The 24,503-nt window shown below is 44.3% G+C and overlaps 1 protein-coding gene across 5 annotated transcripts in view; it reads left to right on the top strand.

Annotated features, from left to right (window-relative positions):
• Window positions 1-4,692: 4,692 nt before the first annotated feature.
• The window catches only part of NFRKB (nuclear factor related to kappaB binding protein), a 34,312-nt gene continuing 14,501 nt past the window's right edge, over window positions 4,693-24,503 (top strand). The window contains exons 1-17 of one of the 5 annotated variants that reach the window (XM_074976904.1): window positions 4,702-4,829; window positions 6,237-6,331; window positions 7,759-7,912; window positions 9,382-9,583; window positions 10,365-10,492; window positions 12,504-12,678; window positions 14,647-14,748; window positions 15,645-15,718; window positions 17,186-17,270; window positions 18,003-18,183; window positions 18,755-18,863; window positions 19,370-19,496; window positions 20,084-20,149; window positions 21,377-21,462; window positions 21,548-21,591; window positions 22,504-22,561; window positions 23,681-23,855. In XM_074976904.1, the coding sequence (XP_074833005.1) occupies window positions 6,261-6,331; window positions 7,759-7,912; window positions 9,382-9,583; window positions 10,365-10,492; window positions 12,504-12,678; window positions 14,647-14,748; window positions 15,645-15,718; window positions 17,186-17,270; window positions 18,003-18,183; window positions 18,755-18,863; window positions 19,370-19,496; window positions 20,084-20,149; window positions 21,377-21,462; window positions 21,548-21,591; window positions 22,504-22,561; window positions 23,681-23,855 (1,837 nt within the window). In that variant the 5' untranslated portion in view covers window positions 4,702-4,829; window positions 6,237-6,260. Of the gene's footprint in view, window positions 4,830-5,444; window positions 6,332-7,742; window positions 7,913-9,381; window positions 9,584-10,364; window positions 10,493-12,503; window positions 12,679-14,646; window positions 14,749-15,644; window positions 15,719-17,185; window positions 17,271-18,002; window positions 18,184-18,754; window positions 18,864-19,369; window positions 19,497-20,083; window positions 20,150-21,376; window positions 21,463-21,547; window positions 21,592-22,500; window positions 22,562-23,680; window positions 23,856-24,503 lie in introns of those variants that run through there. The other 4 variants (XM_074976903.1, XM_074976905.1, XM_074976908.1 and 1 more) reach the window with 4 other exon arrangements.

The raw sequence follows: 24,503 nt of genomic DNA, 5'->3' as shown, positions 1-24,503 counted from the left end.
CTGGCAAGTGTAAAAACAAAAGTAATAAATTTTTCTTCTTTTTTTTAAATTCTGAACGTGATTTGTGCATTCACTATGAGGGTAGTAGCTGTTGCAGTCAACTATGATTCACCTTGTATCTCAAAGGGGTAGTTGTGTTAGCCTGTATCTTCGCAAAACAAAGAAAGCAGTCTTGTAACACCTTAAAAACTATTATTTATTAGGTAATGATCTTTTGTGGGAAAGACCCACTTCTTCAGATTCTGGAGCAGAACTGAGAGGAAAACTGGGTGAAAACTGAGGACTCAGCTAAATATAAAAATTAAAAAGAGGGGAGTGGGAGAGAAAAGGGGCAGAGAATGAAAAAAAAAAGCCCTCACAGAAGCGTCAATTAAGTTAAGTGGGATTCCTGTAAGCTATTTGTCTGATTCTTTCAGGACCTTAACTCCAGTTTTTGCTTTCAAGAGACTACATAATTCTGCCCCTCCATGGCTGTGTCTACACTTGCATTCCTTTTTAGAAAGAGGTATGCAAATGAGGGGAATCAAAAACACAAATGAGGTGCAGATTTGCATATCTGGTGCCTCCTTTGCATATTCTAATTTCAAAAGCTCTTCTTTCGAAAGAAGAAAACCAGTGTAGATGCTGCTCTTTCGAAAGTAAACCCCATCTCCGAAAGAATCCTTCTTCCCTCTTCTTATGGGAAGAAGGATTCTTTCGAAGATGGAGTTTACTTTTGAAAGAGCAGCATCTACACTGGTTTTCTTCTTTCGAAAGAAGAGCTTTTGAAATTAGAATATGCAGATGAGGTACCAGATGTGCAAATCTGCACATCATTTGCATTTGTGATTTCCCTCATTTGTATACCTCTTTCGAAAGTGGAAGGCAAGTGTAGACACAGCCCATATGTCTACCTTTGGGCCTTTTTGTATCACTCTCCAGTTTGCCATATATCGCTAGTTGGTAATTCTCCAATGAACACCTCCTCATCTCCCCTGAATGGAATGTCAAACCTAAACTCATGTGCAAAGCCACTTTCTTTGCCATGTTTCCTCCAGAGCCTATTTACCATCATTCCAGCAGGGTAATATGGGAGTGTCTTTACTTCTATAGCTAATCACTGTGTCACTAAAACTTTGTCCATATCCTTATGGGCAATGAAGACACCTACTCACGCCTCCCCAGATCCCCCTAAGTTTGCATTCAAGCACACTGACCAGGAAGTGCAAGGAAGCTTACGCTGCTGCTACTCAAGTTGCATCTGTGCTGTGAAGAATCTGAAGATAAGTGTGACAGGGTGCAGTTAGGGAAGACCCCTTGGACTTGTTCCCCAGTGTGCTGTTCATGCCACTGACACCTGCCTTCTTGCTCTCTGAGACTACTCACTACCCTGTCCCGCTGGGCCAGATCCTCTGGTCTCCCTAAGACAAGGCACAGAGTTGGGGTTCTTGCCCCACTGCAGATCAGTGCAGACACTGGCCCACTTCAGCTCTGACAGGCTGCAGTTCTAGCGAATACCATGGTGGAAATCAAACCCCAAAGGGATCAAAAATGCCAAATAGATCTCTCTCTGTCTGCGCAAAAGTCTTGCACAGAGTGGGCTCATCAGATATAAAGAGTGATATCCCCACTCACAGGTAAAAATTATTCACACTAGGCTTGATTATAAATAACAGAGTTTTTATTAAGCATGAAAAGTAACATTTAGGTGGTTATATGTGAAATCGGACTGATCAAATTAAGTTACTAAACTGAAAAGAGAACACATAACTAGTTCTAATTTCCCTAAGACACTTATCACATGTAGATTCTTACTGTAAATAGCTGTTCTCATGCCAGGTAAAATCTTCAAACCAGAGCTCTTCTTTTTTCTCTGATTTGGGTCAATGGCCTTCGTAATTCTTTATTTTGTCAGAGGCTGTGTTTGGCAATTCCCGAAGAAGGCGGCAGACAGAAAACTGATAGCTTCCCATTGCTTAAACAGACTTTACCATAGGCTAGGAACCCTTTGTTTTACAACCCCCTTTCCCATGGAAAAATACTGATAGTTTATGCAAGGTATTTTGTCTAAAACATCTCTGAGTTACGCATATTTACATTCATAAGCTAACTTTCATAAAGCATGGGATGGGAGACAGTTGCAATGAGGTTCCTGGGTGGTCAATCTGGTACCTTTTCAGTGAAACTAAATTAAGTTAAATTAAATTAAGCCTGTCAGCGAGAATGGGGCAGGTTCTGAAGGTACGGCTACTTTGGGGCTGAAGAGATGATGGCTATGATGGAGGGCCTGGAGAGCAGGGGTGGTGAGTGCAAAAGAGGTCCTCATGGTTCCATAAGAGATGCTGGAGATGGGAACCCCACAACTGAAAGGTTTACAGAACTGCTTGAGGCCTACACAAAAAATGAAATATAGAATATGCTGATATAATGATATAACCCAAAGATTACACTCAGTAAGCTAAAAAGAAATGAAAGATTCCTGTATCTCAGTCAGCGTTACATAGGGTGTACTAGTCTCTTCATGGTGTCTTTTCTGCAGAAAGATGTGGCGATCCCCTGATGTAATTATTAATTTAGTCATTCAAGAAAATGATAGGACTTCATACGTGAAAAATCACAGAGTGTTTAATCCCATAATTGATGTTACTGAACGAACTGGCCACCCAAAGTGGTTAATTCTAAGGAGAGAAGAGAGTTACGCCTATGGCATGTCTTCGCATCTGGGAAGATTGACTCAGTCAGGGTCAGTCTCCCGGAATTTGATTTCACACATCGGGTGGAGATGCGTGAAATTGATCTGTCTGGGGTCAGCAGTCAACTCCTGTACTCCCCTCAACCTCCCTCAGTGAAGTCAGGTAAGTCGATTTCAGATATGTTGATTCTAGCTACACAATTTAAATAGCTCAAATTGCGGATCTGAAATTGACTTATTTCCCTCGTGTAGACCTGGCCCTAGTGATGTCATATCAAGTCAGCATCACATGATTTCCATTTGTGGGTGCTTGATGCTTGACGTTTTATGCAATGCTCTTTCAGAGAAATATCTGAGGAGCACAGCTGGCTGCCAGGGAACTGCAGACCAAGGGTTTAGGACAGCAATGAGCAACCAAAAATAGTGGGTGGGCTGCATGAGTGGCCCTCCTTCATCTCAGTGGGCTGCAGTCGCCCACAGCACTTTGGGAGAATGTGAATCATCTGATTCTCACTCCCCCCGGGCTCCTCCTCCCCCCCAGAGCTTGAACAGCCAGGGACAGCTGATTTGCAGTTTTTCAGCTCTAGGAGGGTGGGGGAGGAGTGGGGACAGAGCCTGAATCAGTGGATTTGTGGTACTCTGAAAGTGCTGGGGAAGTAGAGGGAGGCATAGGAAGCGTGGGGCTTTGGTGCTCCAGTGTGCAAGGGGCATGTGGGGGGAGGGGGCAGACAGGGGGTCCACAGGCCACAAGTGAAGTTCCAGTGGGAGCTACAAACTTAGGGTCTAGGGGTACAAGAAGAGTGGGGGATGCAGGTGTTGGGAGAGGAAGGGGAAATCAATAACATAAAAAGTGGGCACTGTAAAGAGAGGTCTGATTGCATATTTTAGTATTAAAAGCTAGTAAGAAACTTCCCCATAGGTCATGTTACTGCATAATTGTCTACTACGGAGTTCCTTCCTCCAAAGCACTTGGCAACAGACGTTGTAAGTAAGGCTACAAACCAGTCATGGATTCTGTGATTTGAGACCTCTGTGATTTCTTGAAAATTCCAGTAATTCAGCCCCAGCTGGCAAGATGTGGGCTTGAATAAATACATGATTTATTTTCCTTGTCCTCTGTATAACTTTTGATAAGCATATAAGTGTCAGAATTGTAGCTTTAATTATAAGAGAAAGGATAATGGATTAAATGGACCTGAGGTAGTGCGACAACTTGTATGTTCTTGAAGAGTGCAAAGCAACTAAGATGGGGAACAGGGATTGAAATGTAGTCCAGGAAGGAGGCTGGGGGAACCCTCCCAAATAAATGTTTTCTGTTTGCATTTGCAAGCAAACTGATTCCCAGCAAACAGCTGCCATCCTTAAGGAGCCTTCTACATGCTTTTTAAAACCCAGTTAAACCTGGTCTGGAAGCTATTCAACCGCAGCATGCAAGAAGCCCGTTATAAGCATTCAGGTGCTTATTAAGCATATTTAGGAACCTTTGAACGAGAAGGCGCAAAGTCACCCGTGCAAGGGAAGCTCAGAAAACCTCAGACATAACACTCCCTCCATGCCTGTGCACTCCCCAGCTAGACACACCCTTCCACACGAGAGCACCTCCCCCCATATCTATATGCCCCTTCCTCCACATCGATACACCTCTTCTACCTCATGCACGCCCCAGCAATATACACCCTTCCACACCAATGTACCTCCACTAGTTACACGCCCCCAGCTATACACCCCCTCTACTCCTAAGCACACCTACCAGATACATCCCCCTGACCTCCCCCCACATCTAAACACCTCTCCCCATCCATGCACGCCCCATCTAACTGCATGCATCTTTTCAGCTCATGCCCCTTCCCCGAGGCACCCCCTCCAAAACCAGCTCCTCCCCTTGCGCTGCGCTAATACCGCCCGCCCGACAGGGGGCCGCAAGCGGACAGAAGGGTTCAGCCACTGCGTGACGTTACGCACGCGCGAGAGGTTTCTGCGCATTCGCTCGTCGGGAAGAGGAGCTGCGCATGCGTGAGACGGGCCACTGGGGCAGAGCTTGGGCGCTCCGCCTTCCGGGCGCCGTGCTCGCGCTCTGGGGAGGGGGCGCGCGCCTCTCCCCAGAGACTTTGCCGCTGTAGGAGGCGCGTGTCTGGGCTGGAGCCGGTTGAGCGAGCAGGTGAGGGGGCGTCATGGGGCCTGGGGGTGGGGAAGTGGGGGGGTTCCCTGGGGTGGGCAGCTGGTGGGGGACATTTGTCCTGCGGGAAGGGGACAAGGGGGATGGGCAGCTGGGGGGCGATGGGTCTTGTGGGGAGAGGCCTCTGGCGTGGGGTGCAGGGGGGTGATGGGATCTGGGGGGAGGGGCCCTTGGGGTGGGAAGTTGCGGGGGGGGGGCGAGGGAGTCTGTGGGGAGGGACCCGTGAGGTGAGTGGGCTGTGGGTTGGCGGGGGCTCCCGTGGAGGAGCGCCTGGCATGGTGTGAGGGTTCCCTGTAGTCCAGACGGTGCTGGGACAGTGTGGGGTCAATGGCTACCGGCACTTGTGGGGAGGGGGTGCAGGGAAGCCTGTCCAGAGGGGCAAGGAGGGGGCATGTGAGGCCACCCGATTTACCAGTTAATTTTGGCAGGGTACTGGGAGGCAGTGCGCCCCCGAGTGCCACATGAGTGGCCTGTGAGTGGGGCTTTTTGTTGAGGACCTTCAAATGCTATCAAGCCACTGTTTGTGACCCAGATAAGCTTATTTGTTTCTAATGGATTGTGATCCCTTGAGTGGATTTGTGTCCTCAGCCAGGTGATTTATTTTCCATTCTGTGGAGTTTCTTATTGTGTTGCTGCTGAAATGGGTTATCAATTTTGGTGGTTAGATAAAGCATTGAAATTACTTCTAGGGATTAAGCACTGTCTGAAGAAATGCCTAGACTTTGCAAAAAGAGACAGTCAGTCCCTTTTCCTCAGACTTGAATGAGTTTATTTTGTTGTATGTTAAGAGGTATGTATTGTCATAGTCTCCACTTGAGCATTTAATTTGTTTGGGTTTTGTTTTATCAATGGTTGATGTGTTTGTAAGTGATTTGAGCCTAGAATAGGCCACAAAATCTGAATAAATTTGGAAAGCACCTTTTAAAATAAATTTGGGTGATCTGGAAGAATAATGTTTTTGTGTCATACAGTAGATAGTGTAGAGTATCATGGTTGTAATATTTTTTAATAGGGATGGGTAGGTCATGTATTCACTCTGCTGCATATACTGTGTAGTCTTTTGGGGAGTGCAAGTAAGGACTTCTAAGATTTAGCACTGACTCTGCACTGGACCTTCGACAAGTGCCTTAACCCCGACTCTGTTTATTTCTCTCTAGTAGAACAAGTAATATTTTCCTTACCTCATAAGCTTATAGAGTGTGCTTTGGAAACCCCGTTGACAATGTTGGATTATAATTGTCTTCATTGGCAGTCTTTATTCAGTTTATGATTTTGCATGATTTTATTATGTGGCTAAAGCCTAAAACTTGCATTTTAAGTTTTTAAAAAATAAAAATATTTAATTTTCTGCTCCCATTCATTTAAGTTCAGTCTCCTGTTTATTCACAGATTGAGTACATTTGAGATGAATTCATGTACTTTAATCCTGCTTCTTTAATGGTCTTAATTGTTGATGGATTGTCCACGCTTTCTGCAGGCAAGAGGTAATTCCTCCCTGGAACCAATTTCTTTCTGAAAAGGGATTGTTTCCCTGTGATATATTGGACCAAACTGCACTATGATTTGGAATAGAAATGAGATTTCAAAATTAATTACACTGTGTTCTGGTGGCTGAATCAAGATTCACATGTAAAGCAAACTAATAAATGGCTTAATGTTTGCTGTTTGGCTAAGCCCTGTTCTGCTGAGTAGTTGTCTCTTTGACTTCAGAGCACCATCTACAATCATGGAAGTGAAGTTGTGAGTTCTTTAATGTCTACCTCTACTTATTGTGGCATGTTTTGCATGGAGGCATGAGAGTAATGTTTATTTCACTTATGTTTAGCACAGTTGTAACAGTTTTGCCCAGGCATGTGTGAATGCTCTTCTGCTCCTGCTAACAAAGTGAAATTCACTCATTGGGGTAGAAGTATTTTTGTTGGCAAAATTGCTGACAAACATCATTCTCATACACTGACTTTTAGCAATGGGGAAACTGTGTCAACACAGCCTTGAAGCTGATGGCTACATAGTGTACACATACCCTCAGAAAGTTTCCCAGTAACTTGTAAGTTGCAGTAAAATTCCGGGTGGTATAGAATATAAAGGGAGTATTTTCAGGTCTCACATCTGTTCAGAGCCATGATGTATTTCTGCAGACAAGTAGCCTGAGGCAGGCCACACCCTCTAATTCCAATAACTCTTACTTCACGATTCTTTATGCACTTGCCACTTGTCCCCATCTCTTGGCTTTTTCTCTCCCTTGTAGTTTTTGTTACTCTAACTATAGTTTTTGCCCTCTTCAGAAGCATTAGAAATTGTTTTGTGAGAGTGCCTTTAATTTAAAGGTGAATTTAAGTTTAGGCCTCCATGTTAGTTTGTGTATGAAAAAAATAATAATTTGCATTTGAACATTGCTCGACAGTGTTTTACCCCAAATATTGGAGCACTAATGTAGTGGATGAGATACAAAGTGAAGCTGACCAGGCTAGTCTTTATTCTTAAAGTTCAGTGAGTGCAATGTATAAATTGCATAGTGAAAAGTAAATTATTAAACATGGAAACAATTAATAAAATAGTAAGTTGCACAGGTAAGAAAAATCTGTGACTATGTGGTTATTAATCACGTGCATTATTGTTTCCCAAGTGTTCTTTATGTATTCTCTCTCTTTCTCTCTGTGTAGGCATGTCACCTGAAGGAGTGGTACTCCCTAGTCATTCTATTAGGCCTGCACTTCCTATTTCGCTATTTAGTAAACTTACATGGCATAGCTACACATTGTGTCATTTGAATTAATTTGATTAGACTAATTTCTTTATCAAATTGTATCTCCTAAAACACTAAGTTGAGATCCTTCAGCTGTATTTGAGAATTTTGGGTTTTGTTATTGGCCAGTTTATGACAATAGATGGTAGATTCTTTTGTTCACAGACTTAGACTAGAGCGAAGGATGGATTCCCTGGACCACATGCTGACAGACCCATTGGAGCTGGGACCATGTGGGGAAGGAAATGGTACACGAATCATGGAGGACTGCATGCTGGGGTCAACAAGAGTTAGCTTGCCAGAGGACCTCCTAGAAGATGTGAGTAGCAATAAGAGCACTTTCCATTTCCAGAGTTTTTGACAAACATAACTACTTACTCAACCCACAAACAGGTTATGGGTATCATTATCACTGTTGCACAGAGGAAAGCCAGAGCAATTGGGGTGTAGAGGAAAGTGAACAAGGGTAACATTCTCTGGTGTTGCAAGCCCTGCTTTTTAAAAAAAAAAAGTGGTGTTTGAAATCAGCTTGACTCAATCTGATTAGTTTAACACAACTCAAACTCAGTTTTAACAGCTAGCAATAGAGTGATCTGATTGAATCATAGCATGAGCTCCCTGTCAGAAGGCAACATAATTTCAGGTTGCACCTCCCTCATCTGGCATGGTCAGGACCTAACCAATCCCGAATGAAAGAATTTGCTGGGCAGGGATGTCCCCTGCATGGGGCTCCAAGCACCTGCTTTGGCTTCCCCCCACCCCCCTCCTTGCCACCTGCTGTGGGGGTCTCTGCTATTCCTGGCCATGGTGCTGCAGGACTGCTGAGGGGCTCTGGCCCTGGTTCAGCAGAGCTCCAGATCCTGGTGCTCTGGCCCACCTCATTTGGAGGCTCCAGCCTCGACCCATGGTTCCTGCTGGCCCCATATGCAGAGCTCTAGCCTGGGCCCAGGGCTCTATGGGGCTGCAATGTGGTTCCTTGCAGCCCCGCCTCCAGGCTCAGGGGCTGCAGGGGGTTTCCTGCTGGCCCTGTGTGCAGAGCTCCTGCCCCAGCCCAAGGCTGTGTTGGAGCTCTCATCCTTCCATATGTTGGGCTCCAGCTCCAGTTCTAGGTTCCTTGGAGGTGCAGAAGGGCACTGCCTGGTTGTGCTGCTGCAGGGCTCCAGGCTGCCCTGTGCTCCTGGGGCTCCCGCCCCTGGCTGCCATGGGGCTCAGCTTCAGCCTCTGCCAGGCTGTGGCTTCCTCCTCACCCTTGCAGGGTTCTTGCTTTTATGGGCTGCCACAGGGCTCTGGCCCGAGGTTGCCCACTTTCTTGCAGCTGGCAACTCTTCAGCTCCCAGGCTTTCTTGTGCAGGAGCATCCATGGTCCTGCCGGGCAATGGATGTTGCTGGATTAGAGAGTGCTGGTTTTCGGAGGTGCATCCTGGAGTGAAGCATGATTTTAAAGGTGCTGAGTGGCTTTAAAGGTCATGTTAGCCAAATATATTTTAAGAGCCCCCTAATTTTACTAGTCTGTTACTTCTCTAGGTAAACACAGTGACTCTTTTCTGAGATCAAGTATTAAAACATCTTTGTTTATTTTTACATACCTTGTGATCTCTTTCTCCATCTTTTATGGATTCTCATGACTGGCAACCTTTAATATGTTCATCTCTCTGTGTTTTAGACTACAGTTTTCCACAATTTCTACGAGACAGTGTCTTGTGACTTTTATTTAACTCTAGAAAGCTAAAGTTTTGTTCAAGATGCAGGAAGACATTTGTTTCATCTTTGTCTTTGTGTCGTCTTTAGCCTGAGATCTTTTTTGAAGTTGTCAGCCTATCTACGTGGCAGGAGGTGCTGACAGACTCACAGCGGGACCACCTAAAAAAGTTCCTTCCCCACTTCCCAGAAAATAATACTGAGCACCAGAACAAACTCATCCCAGCTCTGTTCAGCGGAGAGAACTTCCGCTTTGGAAACCCACTGCACATTGCCCAGAAACTTTTCCGAGGTCAGTGTCAGCTCATTGTGATTTTAACTTCTGATTTTTTTAATTAAATGTTTAGCTGGTGGAAGGCACCAGTGGACAGTGTAAGAGACTGAGATGCTGTTTATCTAGTCTTGGTACAACAAAGACAGCCCCATGTGTTGCCCTGTCAATGTGCTTTACCTCTCTCCTGGAAGGATTCTCCCTATCCCGTTCTCAGATTGGGAAAAGTGGTAGTTTTGTCTCCTTGTTCCTTTCGTTCCCAGAGCTGTTTGTTGAGGCTGTCAACAAGGTTTCAGCTGGGGCCAACTGTGCTTTTTTTCAGCTAGTCTGCTGAGCAGTGTTCCCTGTGAGATGAGCACTTGGCAGCCCTCCAGGAGAGGTTAAAATGCTACTCACCTGGTCAGCAGCATGCCCACAGCTAGCCACATGTGTTTCTATTGATACTGCGCATCCACACGTGCCTTGACAGACATAACAAAATTTATTCTGCATGTGCATGGAAAAATTTAAGGGAACATTGCTACTGAAACCTCCAGACTCATTTCCCAGAGGACACTGTAATGCAGCAAGTATAGTTGATTGTCTGACTTAGAACAGTATAGCTCCAGATCTTGTCACTCTGAGAATTGTAAAGTCTTTCATATCATACTTGATTTTTCATCTGTCCATGGGCTACCGTAGCATCTGGATTGTTTAGGTAGAGAAAATGAAGTGCAAACTTTAAAAAAAAAAAAAAAAAAAAAAAAGCTTTAATCTCAGCTTGCAGGTAAGGAAAGCCAAAATAGTTGTATTTTTCCTGTAGATGGACACTTTAATCCTGAAGTTGTGAAATACCGGCAGCTCTGTTTCAAGTCCCAGTACAAACGCTACCTGAACTCCCAGCAGCAGTACTTCTACCGACTGCTCAAGCAGATCCTTGCTTCCCGCAATGTGAGTTCTTCCAGGATGCAGTGTGTTACTTGAGGCATTTCACAAAGAATGTGGTTTAACTTAACTGAAGGATTTAGTGGTGTTTGCCTTTTTTAATACTGCAGTTGTTTAGATTTTTAGGCTTTGTTGGTCCCTAAATGTAAAGTTATTGAGGAGATTCTGGGTGCTCATGCAGATATCTGACAAGTGTCTATTTTACCCTGAGCCTGAACAGATGCCTGATGTTTCCATTGAGCACCTCTTCCTCCTCTCCCCGCCCCCGACCCCATACAGCTTTGTTTTATAAACAATGTATACATTCCACAGTCAAAAAGGACAATTATGATCACCTCGTTTGAGTCCTTGTAATACACAGGCCATAGAACTGTCCAAAAATAATGCCTAGAACAGTTCTTTTGGAAGACACCCTCTTTTGATTTTAAAATGACCAGTAATGCAGCATGACTCTTGGCAAATGCTTCCAGGTAGTAAACCACTGTTATACATTTCTGGTCTGAATTTGTTTAGATTCAGCCTTTACCCAGTAGATCGTTACACCTTCACTGTTAGACCAAAGAGCCCATTGTTAAATATTTGTTCCCCATATAGGTAAATATAGAATGTGTTCAAGTCTCACTTTAACCTTCTGTTTGTTAAACTGAATAGATTTGAGCTTTGAGTCCATCACTAGAGAGCTGTTTTCTTTAATCATTCTCACAGCTCTTTTCTGAACCTTCTCCAATTGATCGACTTTCTTCTTGAATTGTTGGCCCAGGAACTGGACCTAGTATTCCAGCAGCTGTTGCACCAAGGCAAAATATAAAAATCAGTTCTATTTAGCACTCAACCTTTCTTCCATCTCCCTCTGTCCCCTTCCATCATAGCAAAATACAATTTTTATATTACAGCTTGGCAAAGCGAGGGTCCAGTGACTTCCTCAACATCATGTTGTTCAGTGGCAATGCTGGTGATAGAATCAGAGCGTTCAGACTCCTTGGTTCCCAATAGTGACTAGTCATGAGTGCTAGCAAACTACTAGCACTGACTCCCCAAGTATTTTGCTGTGCCCATTAGTCTGCATTTATTTTGTGATGAGAGCCACTTCTGTTAGTAGACCAGGTGCAGGCAAGATACAGCCCATGGGCTCGTTCTGGCCCCATCAAGCCTCTTAATCCTGTCTACAGCTGTGGAGGGGGGAGATCTTCAGGTACTGCCCCGCACCCAGCAAAATCTCTCAGCTCCCATTGGCTTGTTGCGTATGCTGCCCCTGACCCCAGCAAAATGTCTTTGTTCCTATTGGCCATAAACTGACCAATGATAGCTGAGACATTTTCCAGGGGCGTGGGGAGGCAGTGCAGCACAATTTCTCAGCTCCCATTGGCTGCTTTCTGGCCATTAGGAGCTGTGGGATAAATATCTCTATTCTGTTTGCATGTGGGATAAATGAAGCCATCATAGTGACTTCTGGCTAAGGTTGGATAATCAGGGAGACTAAAGTGCTCTACCTATTGTATAGGAAGGTAGCTCTTTTGCTGGGGAGGGAAATGGAAGATGAGTTTTGCATGTGAGATAAATCTTTCTTTCTTGTGCTAAGTGTTAAACTACTTTTTCTTTTGAAGCATATTTTTCCTCCTCTGTCTGTTTTAAGCCAGTGTTACAAATCCGTATTAAGCTTCATGGGGCGCAAACCGTTTCAAGTGCTCTTCAGAACAATCACTAGCTTGTATATACTTGCCAAAATTGATTGTATAGAAGAAGAAGAATTAATGAGAATGGAAGGCAATGCAGGAATATAATCTGTTATAGACTTTCCCTTTATTCAGTGCCAGCAAACCTTTTGGGATTTCCTGCATACTGAATTCTAGCTTGTTGTTAGTTATCGTATAAAGAACCCTGTAATGATGGCACATGTTGTAATCTTTTTAACTAATTAAATTTACCTGTATGTGAGTGTAAGTCAGTCATATTTCCCACAAAGCCGGACTCTGCACCCCACCATCTTTCCTGTGCTGTACATATCTGTTTGTTTCAGCACCTGCTGGATCTAGCTAGGAAAGGTGGTCCTGATATGACCCTTAAGAAAAAATATCCATCCCCTCCTTGTGGCCCAGAAGAACGGGATAGACGGACACATCAGCGCTACCTGAAGATTCTGAGGGAGGTGAAGGAGGAATGTGGCGATACCACCTTATCCTCTGATGAAGAAGGTAATGTACCCAGTGTGTTCTCAAAGAATAGCAGGAGAGAGTGGTGTGTGGGCTGGCCTAGAAAGCTCTCTGCAACTTCTAGCACATTTGAAAGGCTCCTTTGGCTTGGCCGAACTTGACATGGTGACTTCTCAGTTTCCTTGGCCTTTCACCTAATATTGGAGGATAATAAATCATTCCTCAATCTTTTTCTGACATCAGCTTGCTTTACACAGGGCAGTAGGTGCATCATGGGACTGGTAGCTAAATGATTATATAGTCTTCCAGTTCTAGATTATGGGTTCTTGCTCTTGCTGACATGGCAATAATCAGTGGATACCACCTTCCTACAGACTTTACACCTTTGTGGAAATAGGGGTTGAGTTAGAGGTTTGGGAGGTTCCCAGTAGACAGGATTGTGCCTCACAGAAATAGTAACCTTTATTTACCCTTAAAGTTGACATGTTTTTGTTTCCTGACCATTTTTTGTGTTTGTGTAGGTTGGGAAGTGGGTGGACCACGGTCTTGCTTGTGCTGGGGTGGATACTCAAGCTGTTTATGTGCCAATAGCGTCAATTACACCTTATTTTTTTCAGAGCTCTATACAAACTTATATTGATAAAGCCTCAGAAAACCACTGTTTGGGAGATAATCATTGCTATCCCCAGCTAGATATCATCATTATCATCATCAACAACCATGGGCTCAGCGCCCATTGGTGTCTGATGCCTCTCTCACGATTTCATTACATCTTTCTCTGTCCAGTGCAGAGTAGCTTAGTTTTGTAGACTAGCTCCGCACCAATCTACTATGTCATCTACCCATTCTCTGCAGAGTCTGCCTCTCCTATTTGAACCGTCCATTATGCTGAATACCAGGGTCTTGATTTTTTGTGTTCATTGCTCATTCTGCAAATATGCCCAGATCGCTATAATTTGTGTTGTATAACCTTCTGCAGTAGGTTCTCTTTTGGCTGTATCTTCCTGTATAATTCCTCGTTGGTGACCTTCTGCATCCATCCTATTCTCAGGATCTTTCTATAACAACTCCTCTCAAGCGCTAATATTCTTCTCTTTGAATTTTTCATTATCACCCATGTCTCACATCCATACAACATGCTGCTTGAATACACACCTTTTTCAAGATGCTCAGCTTTGTTCTTAAGCTAATCGCTTTGCTTTTCCAGATCTTATCCATCGCCTTTAAACTCACTTTTGCTTTCGCTATTCTAGTTGCTATTTCCTTCTTAGTCTAGATCATACGTTTTTACATTGCTCCCCAGATATGTGAACTTCTCTACGTTCTCTAGTTCAATTCCATCTACAATGATCTTCCTTCCTGTTTCCTTATCTCCAAATACCATTGTTTTTGTTTCATCAATGTTGATAATCAGTCTGTACTGCTTTCCTTCCTTGTTTAGCACCTGCACCATTTTCGCTAGCTTCTCATCTTCCTCAGTGATAACGATACCACCTGTGAACCTCAAACTATTACTTCTTATCCCATGCACAGATATCCCTTCTACCTCTTCCTTGATCTTGTCCATTGCTCTCTCTAGATGTGTGATGAAGATACTTGGGGATACCGGCTCTCATTGGTATGGAACCCCCAGAGGCTTCATGGTGGTGTTAACTAGATATAGGGAAAGTGAAATATTCGTGGAGAGATCAAGTGAGATGGACAAAACCATGCACTTCCATCTGTCATTTTTGGGGTTAGACCGAGGCTCGGCTTCTGACGAACTGTTTGACCACTGGTGCCCTAATTCAGGCCTACTTTTAATGGCTGTTTAAATAAGTAGTCCTGTTTGGCGGAAGGGAAGCTGCCAGGGATTTGAGGGGATGAGGACAGGGTCGTTGTGAGGAAAGTCGGTATTGGATTCATGTTTCATTGGCTTGGCTCCTTTTGAAGTGTATGGACAGAGTTAATAGGTTTTGGGGCAACGTTCTCTGTAGAAATAAAATTGAATTTACGTCTTTGTTTTCTCAGATTTAAGTTCCTGGCTTCCGAACTCTCCAGCACGTTGCCCAAGTCCAGCTCTTCCCCTTAGAGTCATCCCCACCTTGTCAACTCTGGATATGAAAACAGCAGGTGAGAACAGAGCTAGGGGTCGAGCGAAGCAATTGAGGTGCTTGGAACTCCTTGGGGCATGCCAGCCTGCCATTTACACTCGCAACATTTACATGACTCAGCAGTGTGAAACATCCCCCTCCACGTCTCCCCAGCAACATAAGTTTTGCTGGCATAAGTGCAGTGCGGCCAACACTAGGTTGGTGGGAGAGCTGCTACCATCATTGTTTGTTGGTGGTTCAGCTGGATCAATGGGAGAGCTCTCGTTCATGAGCATAGAGTGGCTACATGAGTGATCTCAAAGTAGTGCAGGAGCATCAGTACGCCTATGTTGCTGTAAGCTACCTAGTGTACACACAGCCTTGTTCAGGAAGGGTTATTTCCTCTAGTCCCTTGAAAAGTCATGTACTGAAGTTCAGAGATGTCATGGGCATAAACTTCTGCAATACTTCATTTTCTTCTTGCTCCATGAGATCTCTAGGTACGCTCCTGCTTTCTTTCAAGGCTAAAGGGCTGGTGAGACTAAGTCATATTTTAACACACACACAACCATCCTTCCTCTCTCTTGTTGTGATGTGTATGTTCGTCACTGCCAATGATAACATAGACCCTTATAATGCAGGTTGAACAATATTACTATACATTTCAAGGGAGCTATTCCTACGACTGCGTCAAATCTGCACGCTCTTCTTACACACCCCTTCCATAGATCCCCGCAAGAAAGTTTTATGGTGGATTTTTGTGACCTGGTCTGATGGGGCCACAGACTGAACTTCAAGCTGTGAAGTAGCGTTTAGCTATTAAAACTTAAGGATTGTTGAATGTGGGAATGGATGAGGAAAAATGTATTTTAACTTATGGTAATGATGGAATGACAGGGATTTCTGATAAGTTTTTCTTGGTTTATTTCATTCAAGATAAATATGACTTTGGGGAAAACGATCTGAAGATGATGCTGAAGAAGCATCATGAGAAACGGAAACGTCAGCCTGTAAGACACCTAGGAGACATGGGGCTGGGAATTACCTCTGTTTGTTTTTTAACTTGTCTGTCTGCTGTAAGGTATAGTGCAGTTATGGCTGGTAAAATTACTCTAATTTCCTATGGTCGCTTCTTGTCCAGCCCCTCTACCTTCTAACTGTTTCCTTCCCCTCCCCTCCCATCTTCAAGAAGTTCTGAACTCTTTCAGCCCTGCAGAGTCAGAACCATTATGGGAGAGGAGATGCTGTTCAGTCCTCCTTCTTGCACCCTCAGGCCGCGTCTACACGTGCACGCTACTTCGAAGTAGCGGTGCCAACTTCGAAATAGCGCCCGTCATGGCTACACGTGTTGGGCGCTATTTCGAAGTTGAAATCGATGTTAGGCAGCAAGACATCGAAGTCGCTAACCCCATGAGGGGATGGGAATAGCGCCCTACGTCGAAGTTGAACGTCGAAGTAGGGCACGTGTAGACGATCCGCGTCCCGCAACATCGAAATAGTGGGGTCCGCCATGGCGACCATCAGCTGAAGGGTTGAGAGACGCTCTCTCTCCAGCCCCTGTGGGGCTCTATGATCACCGTGTGCAGCAGCCCTTAGCCCAGGGCTTCTGGCTGCTGCTGCCGCAGCTGGGGATCCATGCTGCATGCACAGGGTCTGCAACCAGTTGTCGGCTCTGTGGATCTTGTGTTGTTTAGTGCAACTGTGTCTGGGAGGGGCCCTTTAAGGGAGCGGCTTGTTGTTGAGTCCGCCCTGTGACCCTGTCTGCAGCTGTTCCTGGCACCCTTATTTCAATGTGTGCTACTTTGGCATGTAGACGTTCCCTCGCAGCGCCTATTTCGATGTGGTGCTGCCCAACATCAAAGTTGAACGTCAACGTTGCCAGCCCTGGAGGACGTGTAGACGTTATTCATCGAAATAGACTATTTCGATGTAGTGTGCATGTGTAGACGTAGCCTCAGTGAAACTGTCAGTTAGATTGTGACTTTGGAATATTTGAGGCTGGAAGAGGTAGTACTTCTTTGGTTTACCAGATACCATAATACTGGGGAGAGATGGTTTTTAAGACATGGTACCTGACAGTGTCAGGACTGAGATGCCTTGGGGTTAAATATTATTTGAATTCTAAACTGCAATTTGATTTGGGATCCTAGGGAGAAAATAAATCTGGAAGTCATGAGGACTTTGTCACTTACCAAAGTGTAATCACAGTTTAATCTTTATCATGCTTTACAATTAAGTCTATGCAGATATTTACCTTTTATGCTGACATCTGCAGAGATCTCCTGGCACTCATCTGTGATGTGTTGTGGGGAAAAATGTTGTTTGGAGACTCACTATAGGGTTAAGAAGTTTCCTCGGTTGAGTTTCTGTAGACTATCCACAGCTAAATTGTAGGTATTCCAGTGTCTGACTGCCATGGCCTGTTTGGTACTTTAACACCCTGCCTTTTTTCTCTTGTCCCTCTTTGTCCTACGTAGGACCACCCGGACCTAGTGACTGGGGACCTGACTCTTGACGACATCATGACTCGTGTAAATGCTGGCCGGAAAGGCTCCTTGGCAGGTCAGTGACTTGAGTGCTGTGTTGTCATGGGAGTGTATCCCTTGAGCTTCCTGTTGCAGCAGCACTCGAAATGGAGAGAATGGTTGTCCATCACTTTACAGTACCATTTGTCCATTACCAGTCAACTGGTCAGAATATTAGCGAAATAAACATCCATAAATTAGGGCCAGGAAAAAGCTTTCTTTCTGGAAATAACCCCAGTTTAATGATTACTTCATTAGGCTAGTGGCTCTGTATAGTGTAGACTCAGGAGATCATTAGCCCCAGAAAAGCTGATGGTAAATGCAGTGTGACTTGTTGGGTATCTGAGTAAATACGCCAGCCCTCCCAGTTTCAGAGGTCACCTATTTTTAAGCACTCTTTCCCCAGTTGCAGTTTCTCTAGTCAAGTGTAGTATGTGGAGGAAGAGAGGGGGATTTCTCCTAAAATCTCCCTACAAATAATGCAGAAGATCATGTAAGTGCCCCATTGCACTGACTGCTCATCTTGCGGCAGTTGTGAATGTGCTGCTGTTTTGTGGGTGTGTATAATGTTCTATAAACACCTATGTAGATGTACAAATCGTCACTGTCTCTAAACAATTAATCCAGGGACCAGTGGATTAATTTGGTTATAGAATTTAGATGCATGTTAAATACATTTCCAAAAAAGTAATTGTGTGTTTACCTCATTTCTAAGCCTACCGTAGGATACCAAAATGTTTCACTGAGGTTTGTTCTTTCTGCTTTAAAGCTTTGTTTGACCTTGCGGTCTTGAAGAAGAAGGTAAAAGAAAAGGAAGACAAGAAAAGAAAAAAGTTGAAGGTGATAAAATCAGAGGTGGAAGATTTGGCCGACTCCCTTAGCAATGCTGATGGGATGCCCTCAATATCACAGGACCCGTCCCCCATTCCTCTGTCGGCTGTTAAAGAAGAGTAAGTGGTTCCCAGGAAGGGAATAGACTTTTCAATGTGTGAAAGGCCATATCTATACTGCACACTAAGGGCGTGATTCTACGCTCACGAACTCACATTGAATTAGCTCATTGAGAACTTGCATGAGTATGAATAATAGATAATATAGCCATGGTAGCATAGGTGATGGCTGCAGAGGTGTGGCTAGCTGAGGGGCATTAGCAAAGCTTAATTCAGTCTCCAGAACTGGAGTACATACAGGTGCTGTAGCCTAGGATTGCAGCTCATTGGCAGAGCTGTGGACTAACCTTTGCCCAGACCATGACTGACTCCAACCCATACTTAGCAGCTCCTCACTCTTTGATTATTGAGGAAAAGTGCCACCTGTCTCGTATGGTTTTCAGCTTTGCCTCCATCTGGTTTTGTGGAGAACCAAGAAGGAGTCTGCTTGCCTCTGCTCTGTGCAGTTTGTAGTGCATAAGCTTATGTAATTCCATAGCATTGATCCTCATTTGTGTGTGTGGCTATGAAATGCTGGTTTAAAATATTAAACCCAAATTATTTAACTTTGTGTGTGTTTCTTCATTCAAAGACCTCTTGATGAGATCAAGCCATGCCTTGGAGTAAATGAAATCTCTTCTAGCTTCTTCTCTCTCCTCCTGGAGATCCTCCTCATAGAAGGACCTGCAAGTCTCTCTGTGGTAAGGATCTGCTAATTTATAGGTCTTCAAGAATTCTTTCTAGACTTAGCAGAATTAGGGAATTATTTACTAATTACACATGTCAGTGGTTCCCCAGAATCAAATGTACAAGCATGTAGATTCCCTGGTAGGTTTTTAATATGATTCATAAACTTAAGAAAAGTAAACTCTTGCACCATTCATATGAAATTTGAACTCATCTGACTCTAGAACTTAACTCTTTCCCTTTCTTCCTGCTCATGTATTAACTATGGATGAGGGGGAGCAACTTGTTTTTCACTTACGCAGACTTGATTCTTATTGATGCCAAAGTTGTCTCTTCTGCAGCTTCACTTGTCTGACTTATATCTTCTTTTGTATGTCTCTTCACAGTTCACAGTTCAAATGGTCTCATCTTTTTCTTTGATCACTTTTGTTCCTCTCTCTGCTACAGGATTAATATCTGTATGTTAAACCTTTAACACGTGTAGGAAATACATAGAAATGCATCTTGTTGTCTTTTTCAGCTTGAGGATAAAGTTCTGGATTGGCAGTCTTCTCCTGCAAGCACTCTGAACAGCTGGTTCTCCTTTGCCCCAAACTGGTCAGAACTGGTTTTACCTGCTCTGCAGTATCTGACAGGTGACAGCAGAGGTAAATCTCCTTTATTCAAACTCCAGTACAAACAAAAGGACTATTTTTAATCTATGCTGGTCTGTATTTTAACCTCAGTCAACTGTTAATAAACAAAAGCCCTTAATCATTGCTAGTGTTGATTGCGTTTCTGATTGAGGTTCTGCAGCATTGTTGCAATTGGTTTGTACCCTGTTACTACAGTGCTTGGGACACAGCTTGGTTCGGATATCTTTGTATGTTGAACTGAGAGCTGATGAAAGGTGCCTAAAAGATGGCCCTGGAAACTACAGTTCTCTGATGACCTACAGAAGAGGTACAGTCTGGGAAGTGGCAGTGCACACTTCCTCCATTTTCTGCCCTGCAGTTAAGACCCTGCCACTGGAGGCACAAAGAGCATGCAATCTCCAAGACCCATGAGACATCTATATTTAGAAAGTAGTGACTTAATGTATAAAGAGATTTTGTTTTCTTTGTGAGACTAACGGCTGCTTGAAATACAATTACAGAGGTTTGCATGTGCACCTTTAAATGAAAAATAATAATAAAAGATGCCTTTAAGTCATCTGTGGAACACAGGTGCAGTGCTTTTTACTCTTTTATTGCAGATGTTCCTTCCAGCTTTTCACCTTTTGTTGAATTCAAGGAGAAAACTCAGCAGTGGAAGTTGCTTGGTAGGTAACTTGTTTCATGCCATGTTTTCTAAGTAGTCCATATCAGGTGTTTCCTTCCCAGTTTGCTGCAGCTTGGAGAAATGGGAAAAGCACCACTTTCAGTGGTCTCTGCTATTAGCTATGCAATGGTGTCTGTAACCTGTAAGACTTATTAAGGGAAAGTCGTGTTGGTGACATCAGTGAACACTCAGATACTCATGGGACAACAGAGTAAGTGGCCAGAAGAAGGGATGGGGCATCTTTCCTTGTGCTCAGTATCAGAGGGGTATCCAAGTTAGTCTGAATCTTGAAAAACAACAGGAACTCCTGTGGCGCCTTATAGACTAACATATTTTGAAGCATAAGCTTTTGTGGGCAAAGACCCAGTTAGTCACTTGCATGACGAAGCAGGTCTTTGCCCACGAAAACTTACGCTCCAAAATATCTGTTAGTCTGTAAGGTGCCACAGGACTTCTTGTTGTTTCCTTCTGTTGCTGACCTTCACGCCATCCTTCGAATGCAGCTAAAACATTGCACTTTGGTAGTGCCTTCCTACTAAAAATCTCAAGGTGTTCTGTAGGCAATTAAGCTTCTCAGGTCTTTGTGAGGCAGGTCAGTATTAAGGTGGGGGAGGAGAGGTATAGTTTGATAGGCACCTAGCCTATCAGTAAAAACATGGCAGAGCCAGGAATAGGGTCCAAATCTCTTCACTTCTAGTTCTGTGCTTCAGTCTCCAGGCAAAACATGCAGTACTTAACCACAGTGATTCTTGCTCATGTTCACAGGCTTAAACTGAGTGTGAACTTTGGATTCAGGAAGGTACTCATCCACTCCATTCAGAATGTTGGTGTGGGAATTCTCTGCTCAGGGATTGGGGGACTGTGGTTCACTTTCTTGGGGGTCACTTGGAGCATTGAGTGAGGTTCATCTGTCATCAGGTGCACTTATCCCACACAATCTTCCTGCCTTTGTTGAAGTGTGGGGTGTTGGATCTTGGCTGTTCTTGTCTTCCCTTCCCTTGCACAGCTGTACCCACATATGGGATACTGAGGGTTTCCTGAACAGCCTGTATGTGTTTAACTCTGGCATAGCCATGATATGTTTGGAGAGTGTCTTATCTGTAAGTGGAAGTTGCTCTGGACCTGAGTGAATGCGGAATGAGGGAGGTGGGAATTGATCAGAATGTGCAGGCAGGAGGGTGCTGGCTCCATAACTTCTCTAAACCGTTTTATCCTCTTGGACTTTTAGTACCAGGCTCTTCCCAAGACCATGAGAAGGAACTGGCTGCCCTCTTCCAGCTGTGGTTGGAGACCAAAGACCAGACCTTTTTCAAGGTGCGGCAGTTGCTTCTGGTAGTGCAGATATCTGCAGGGCTGAGGCACAGATAACACAATGGCTGACATTTCTGTTTCTTGACAGGAAAATGAAGACAGCTCAGATGGCACCCCACCGATTCCCAGGGTGTAAGTGTATAGCAATGAGGCAGCCTGATGCATATTAAAGCTGTGGGGTTCAGTCACCAGGCCCCCGGGCATGAGCCTTTGCCTCAGGAGTAGCCATTACTATTTGCTGTCCTCCCTCAGGGTCTGTGCTGGCGATTTTACCAATAACACACTCAAGCCTTTATCTGTAACTCTTGCAGAGCCAATACAGCCTCAGGAGCGTGAGAGAGATTTTGTTCTGCTTTCTGCTCCTTCAGCTTTAGTGCGTTTCTGATTGTAGGATGTAGCCTGCAACTGGGCTGCCGTCCACATCCCAGGTGGTGTTTGTTGTCCTGGCTAGATTCCTACCTTTAGTAGTTTAGTTTCTGCTCCTTTAACCATTTCACCCAGATGAGAGATTTTTCTTTGCTCCCTGTTGTAGGATTCTTGGTAGCCTGAGTGCACTTTGTAAGACAGATGCTGCATTCTGTCTTAGCAGTACCAGCTTTTTGATAGTTCCTGTGTTGTAGATACTGTGCATTTCTGTAGCACCTTTTCTCCCTTTGTCTTAGACCTCGTTCTATTTTAAGAAATCTGCCTTATGGGGACATTGAGCCAAGTATAAATACTGATGCATAAATAGGAGTGCAGAGAGGTGAAGTCACACTTCCCGTAGTCAAGTAAGGGTTCACTGTCAGAGGTGGGGATAGGACCCAAGTCTTCTGATACCCAGAACCCTCCTCTAGCTTTTAGATTACGATGCTTTGCTGTAGATACTATCCAGAGAATGTTTTGAGATCCTTAAAGGTGAAAGGCTCTGTATTCATATAGGTTCGTTCAGAATCTCTTCCTGTTACATGGTACATCTGTAGGTAGGGGGTGTGTAGCTAGTTTTGTGTGATAACCTTTGCTTCTGCAGTCACTGAGGACTGACTCTAATCTTTGTTTCAGAAGGACTGACTACGTGGTCCGTCCCAGCACTGGGGAGGAGAAACGTGTTTTCCAGGAGCAGGTGAGAGAGAATCCACTCTTATTTCAGCATGGATGTGCTTACAAGTCAGTTGGCAAGTAGAGTAATTTAGATGATATCCTCTGCATGCCATTTACAGTGAAAAAGAGCCATTGTCATAAATCTGTGCTGCCTTCATAGATGCTTCATGGCTGCTGGCTGAAACATGCTGGATTCATAATAGAGCCCAGCACTTTCAGTTTTGAATACCCGTGGTGCTTCCCAGTGGGGATGAAGGAGAGAATGTGTTCAATCAGTAAAACTAAGGCTTGCCAGCCATGTTACAGTTTCCTGCCACTTGACGGTGACCTAATCAGTACTCTTGAGAAGGTCTGGTTCTAACCACCTGAAGGCAGTGTGGAGCATGCATGCCCATGCTGGTAGTTTTCTACATAGTAGATGTTTGTAGTACCTTAGAGGCTGCCAATCCATAAAGGACCTGTGCCTTAGGAGAATTTCTCTTACACATGTATTCCTCGTGTTCAGCTTCTGTACAGCTGTGTGATGTGCATGTAAAGGGTGGAGTAAGTCCTTACTTTGCTTCGCAAGGTGTGGTGGGGTCTGTGTTTAGCATGAGAATCTTCACCATTGGGACATAACTGTTTCTATCAGCTGTACTGACTCCCTTCTTTCACTAAGCAGGAAACAAGCTGGTGGAATTGACCTTTCATGTGCTTCATCTCTACATGATTTGACATTTGTGATAGTTCCTTAATTTTTGTCACACTTCACATTCCTTCCTCCTTGACTCTTAACGGGTTGTTAGATTAACCAATACAAGTACAACACACTTCATTTTTATTAAAATCAGTGCTTTGTACAAGAGATGATATATTAAATTAGGACCCAAAGGCACCTAGTGTCAGATGCTTTGATCAGAGACTTAACCCATTAATGCATTTCATAGCGCATGGTATTGAACTCTGGGAGATATTCCTTCCTGACCTGACTGATGTTTGCCTCATTCCTTGAAGCATGAAAGTGATAGTTGTTTCACGTGCATTATAGTCCAGTTGCTCTGCTCTTTATATACACAGCTATATATGAATTGTGCTAAGGTCTTTTCCTTCACCATATACCTCCCACTGAGCTGTGTCCCTGGTACCCATCTTCCCCATGCAGGAACGCTACCGTTACAGCCAGCCCCACAAAGCCTTCACCTTCCGCATGCATGGCTTTGAGTCAGTGGTTGGTCCCGTGAAGGGGGTGTTTGACAAGGAGACCTCTTTGAACAAAGCCCGGGAGCATTCTCTGCTGCGATCCAACAGACCTGCATATGTCACTATCTTGTCTCTTGGTAAGATGGCAGCACTGGCTGCAATACACCTTTTTTCCTATCTTTCATACAATTTCTTCACATAGGCCTTGCCAGAGCTACATCTTATCAAGGGAAAGGGGAACTGGGAGACACAGCAAGGAAAACCCACATTTGAAATGAGCTGATAAGGAGCTGGAGAGATTCAGGCAGGCTGTTCCAGATCGCAGGAGCAGCGGAAGAGAAGACTGTTTGCAGCCGAGAGACAAAGAGGAGATGGGAAGGAGAGGGATGAGGTCTTTGAGGCTGGTTAGAGCAAACCATGGAGGGTCTGGAAATGGGGTGAGGTAATTTTGGATTGGATCTTGATATCATGAGCCCACAGGGGAGTTGTTGGGCAGAGTAAAGTGATATGCTTGTGCAGCTCTAGTGTATGAGAATGTGGGTGCCAACATTCTGCATGTGTTGGACTCAGGATAGAAGGAGGGCCACAGTAGTCGAGAGGAGAGAAGGTGATTGCAGGATATGGAAGGGTGGGGGATCCAGATTGATTCTAGAAAGATAGTTGTTGTCTTACGCTATTAGGGGTAGCATTTTTGATGATGTTTCTATTCTGCATTTTTGCATCAAGTGAAGAAAGAGGTATGAGTCTGGTACAGGTCACCTCTTAGTTTTTGAAAGCATCTGCTA

This window comes from Carettochelys insculpta, chromosome 25, assembly GCF_033958435.1.
Source record: "Carettochelys insculpta isolate YL-2023 chromosome 25, ASM3395843v1, whole genome shotgun sequence".
Lineage (NCBI taxonomy): Eukaryota > Metazoa > Chordata > Testudines > Carettochelyidae > Carettochelys > Carettochelys insculpta.
Note: the sequence above shows the minus strand (reverse complement) of the source record. Positions and strands in the feature narration are given on the sequence as shown.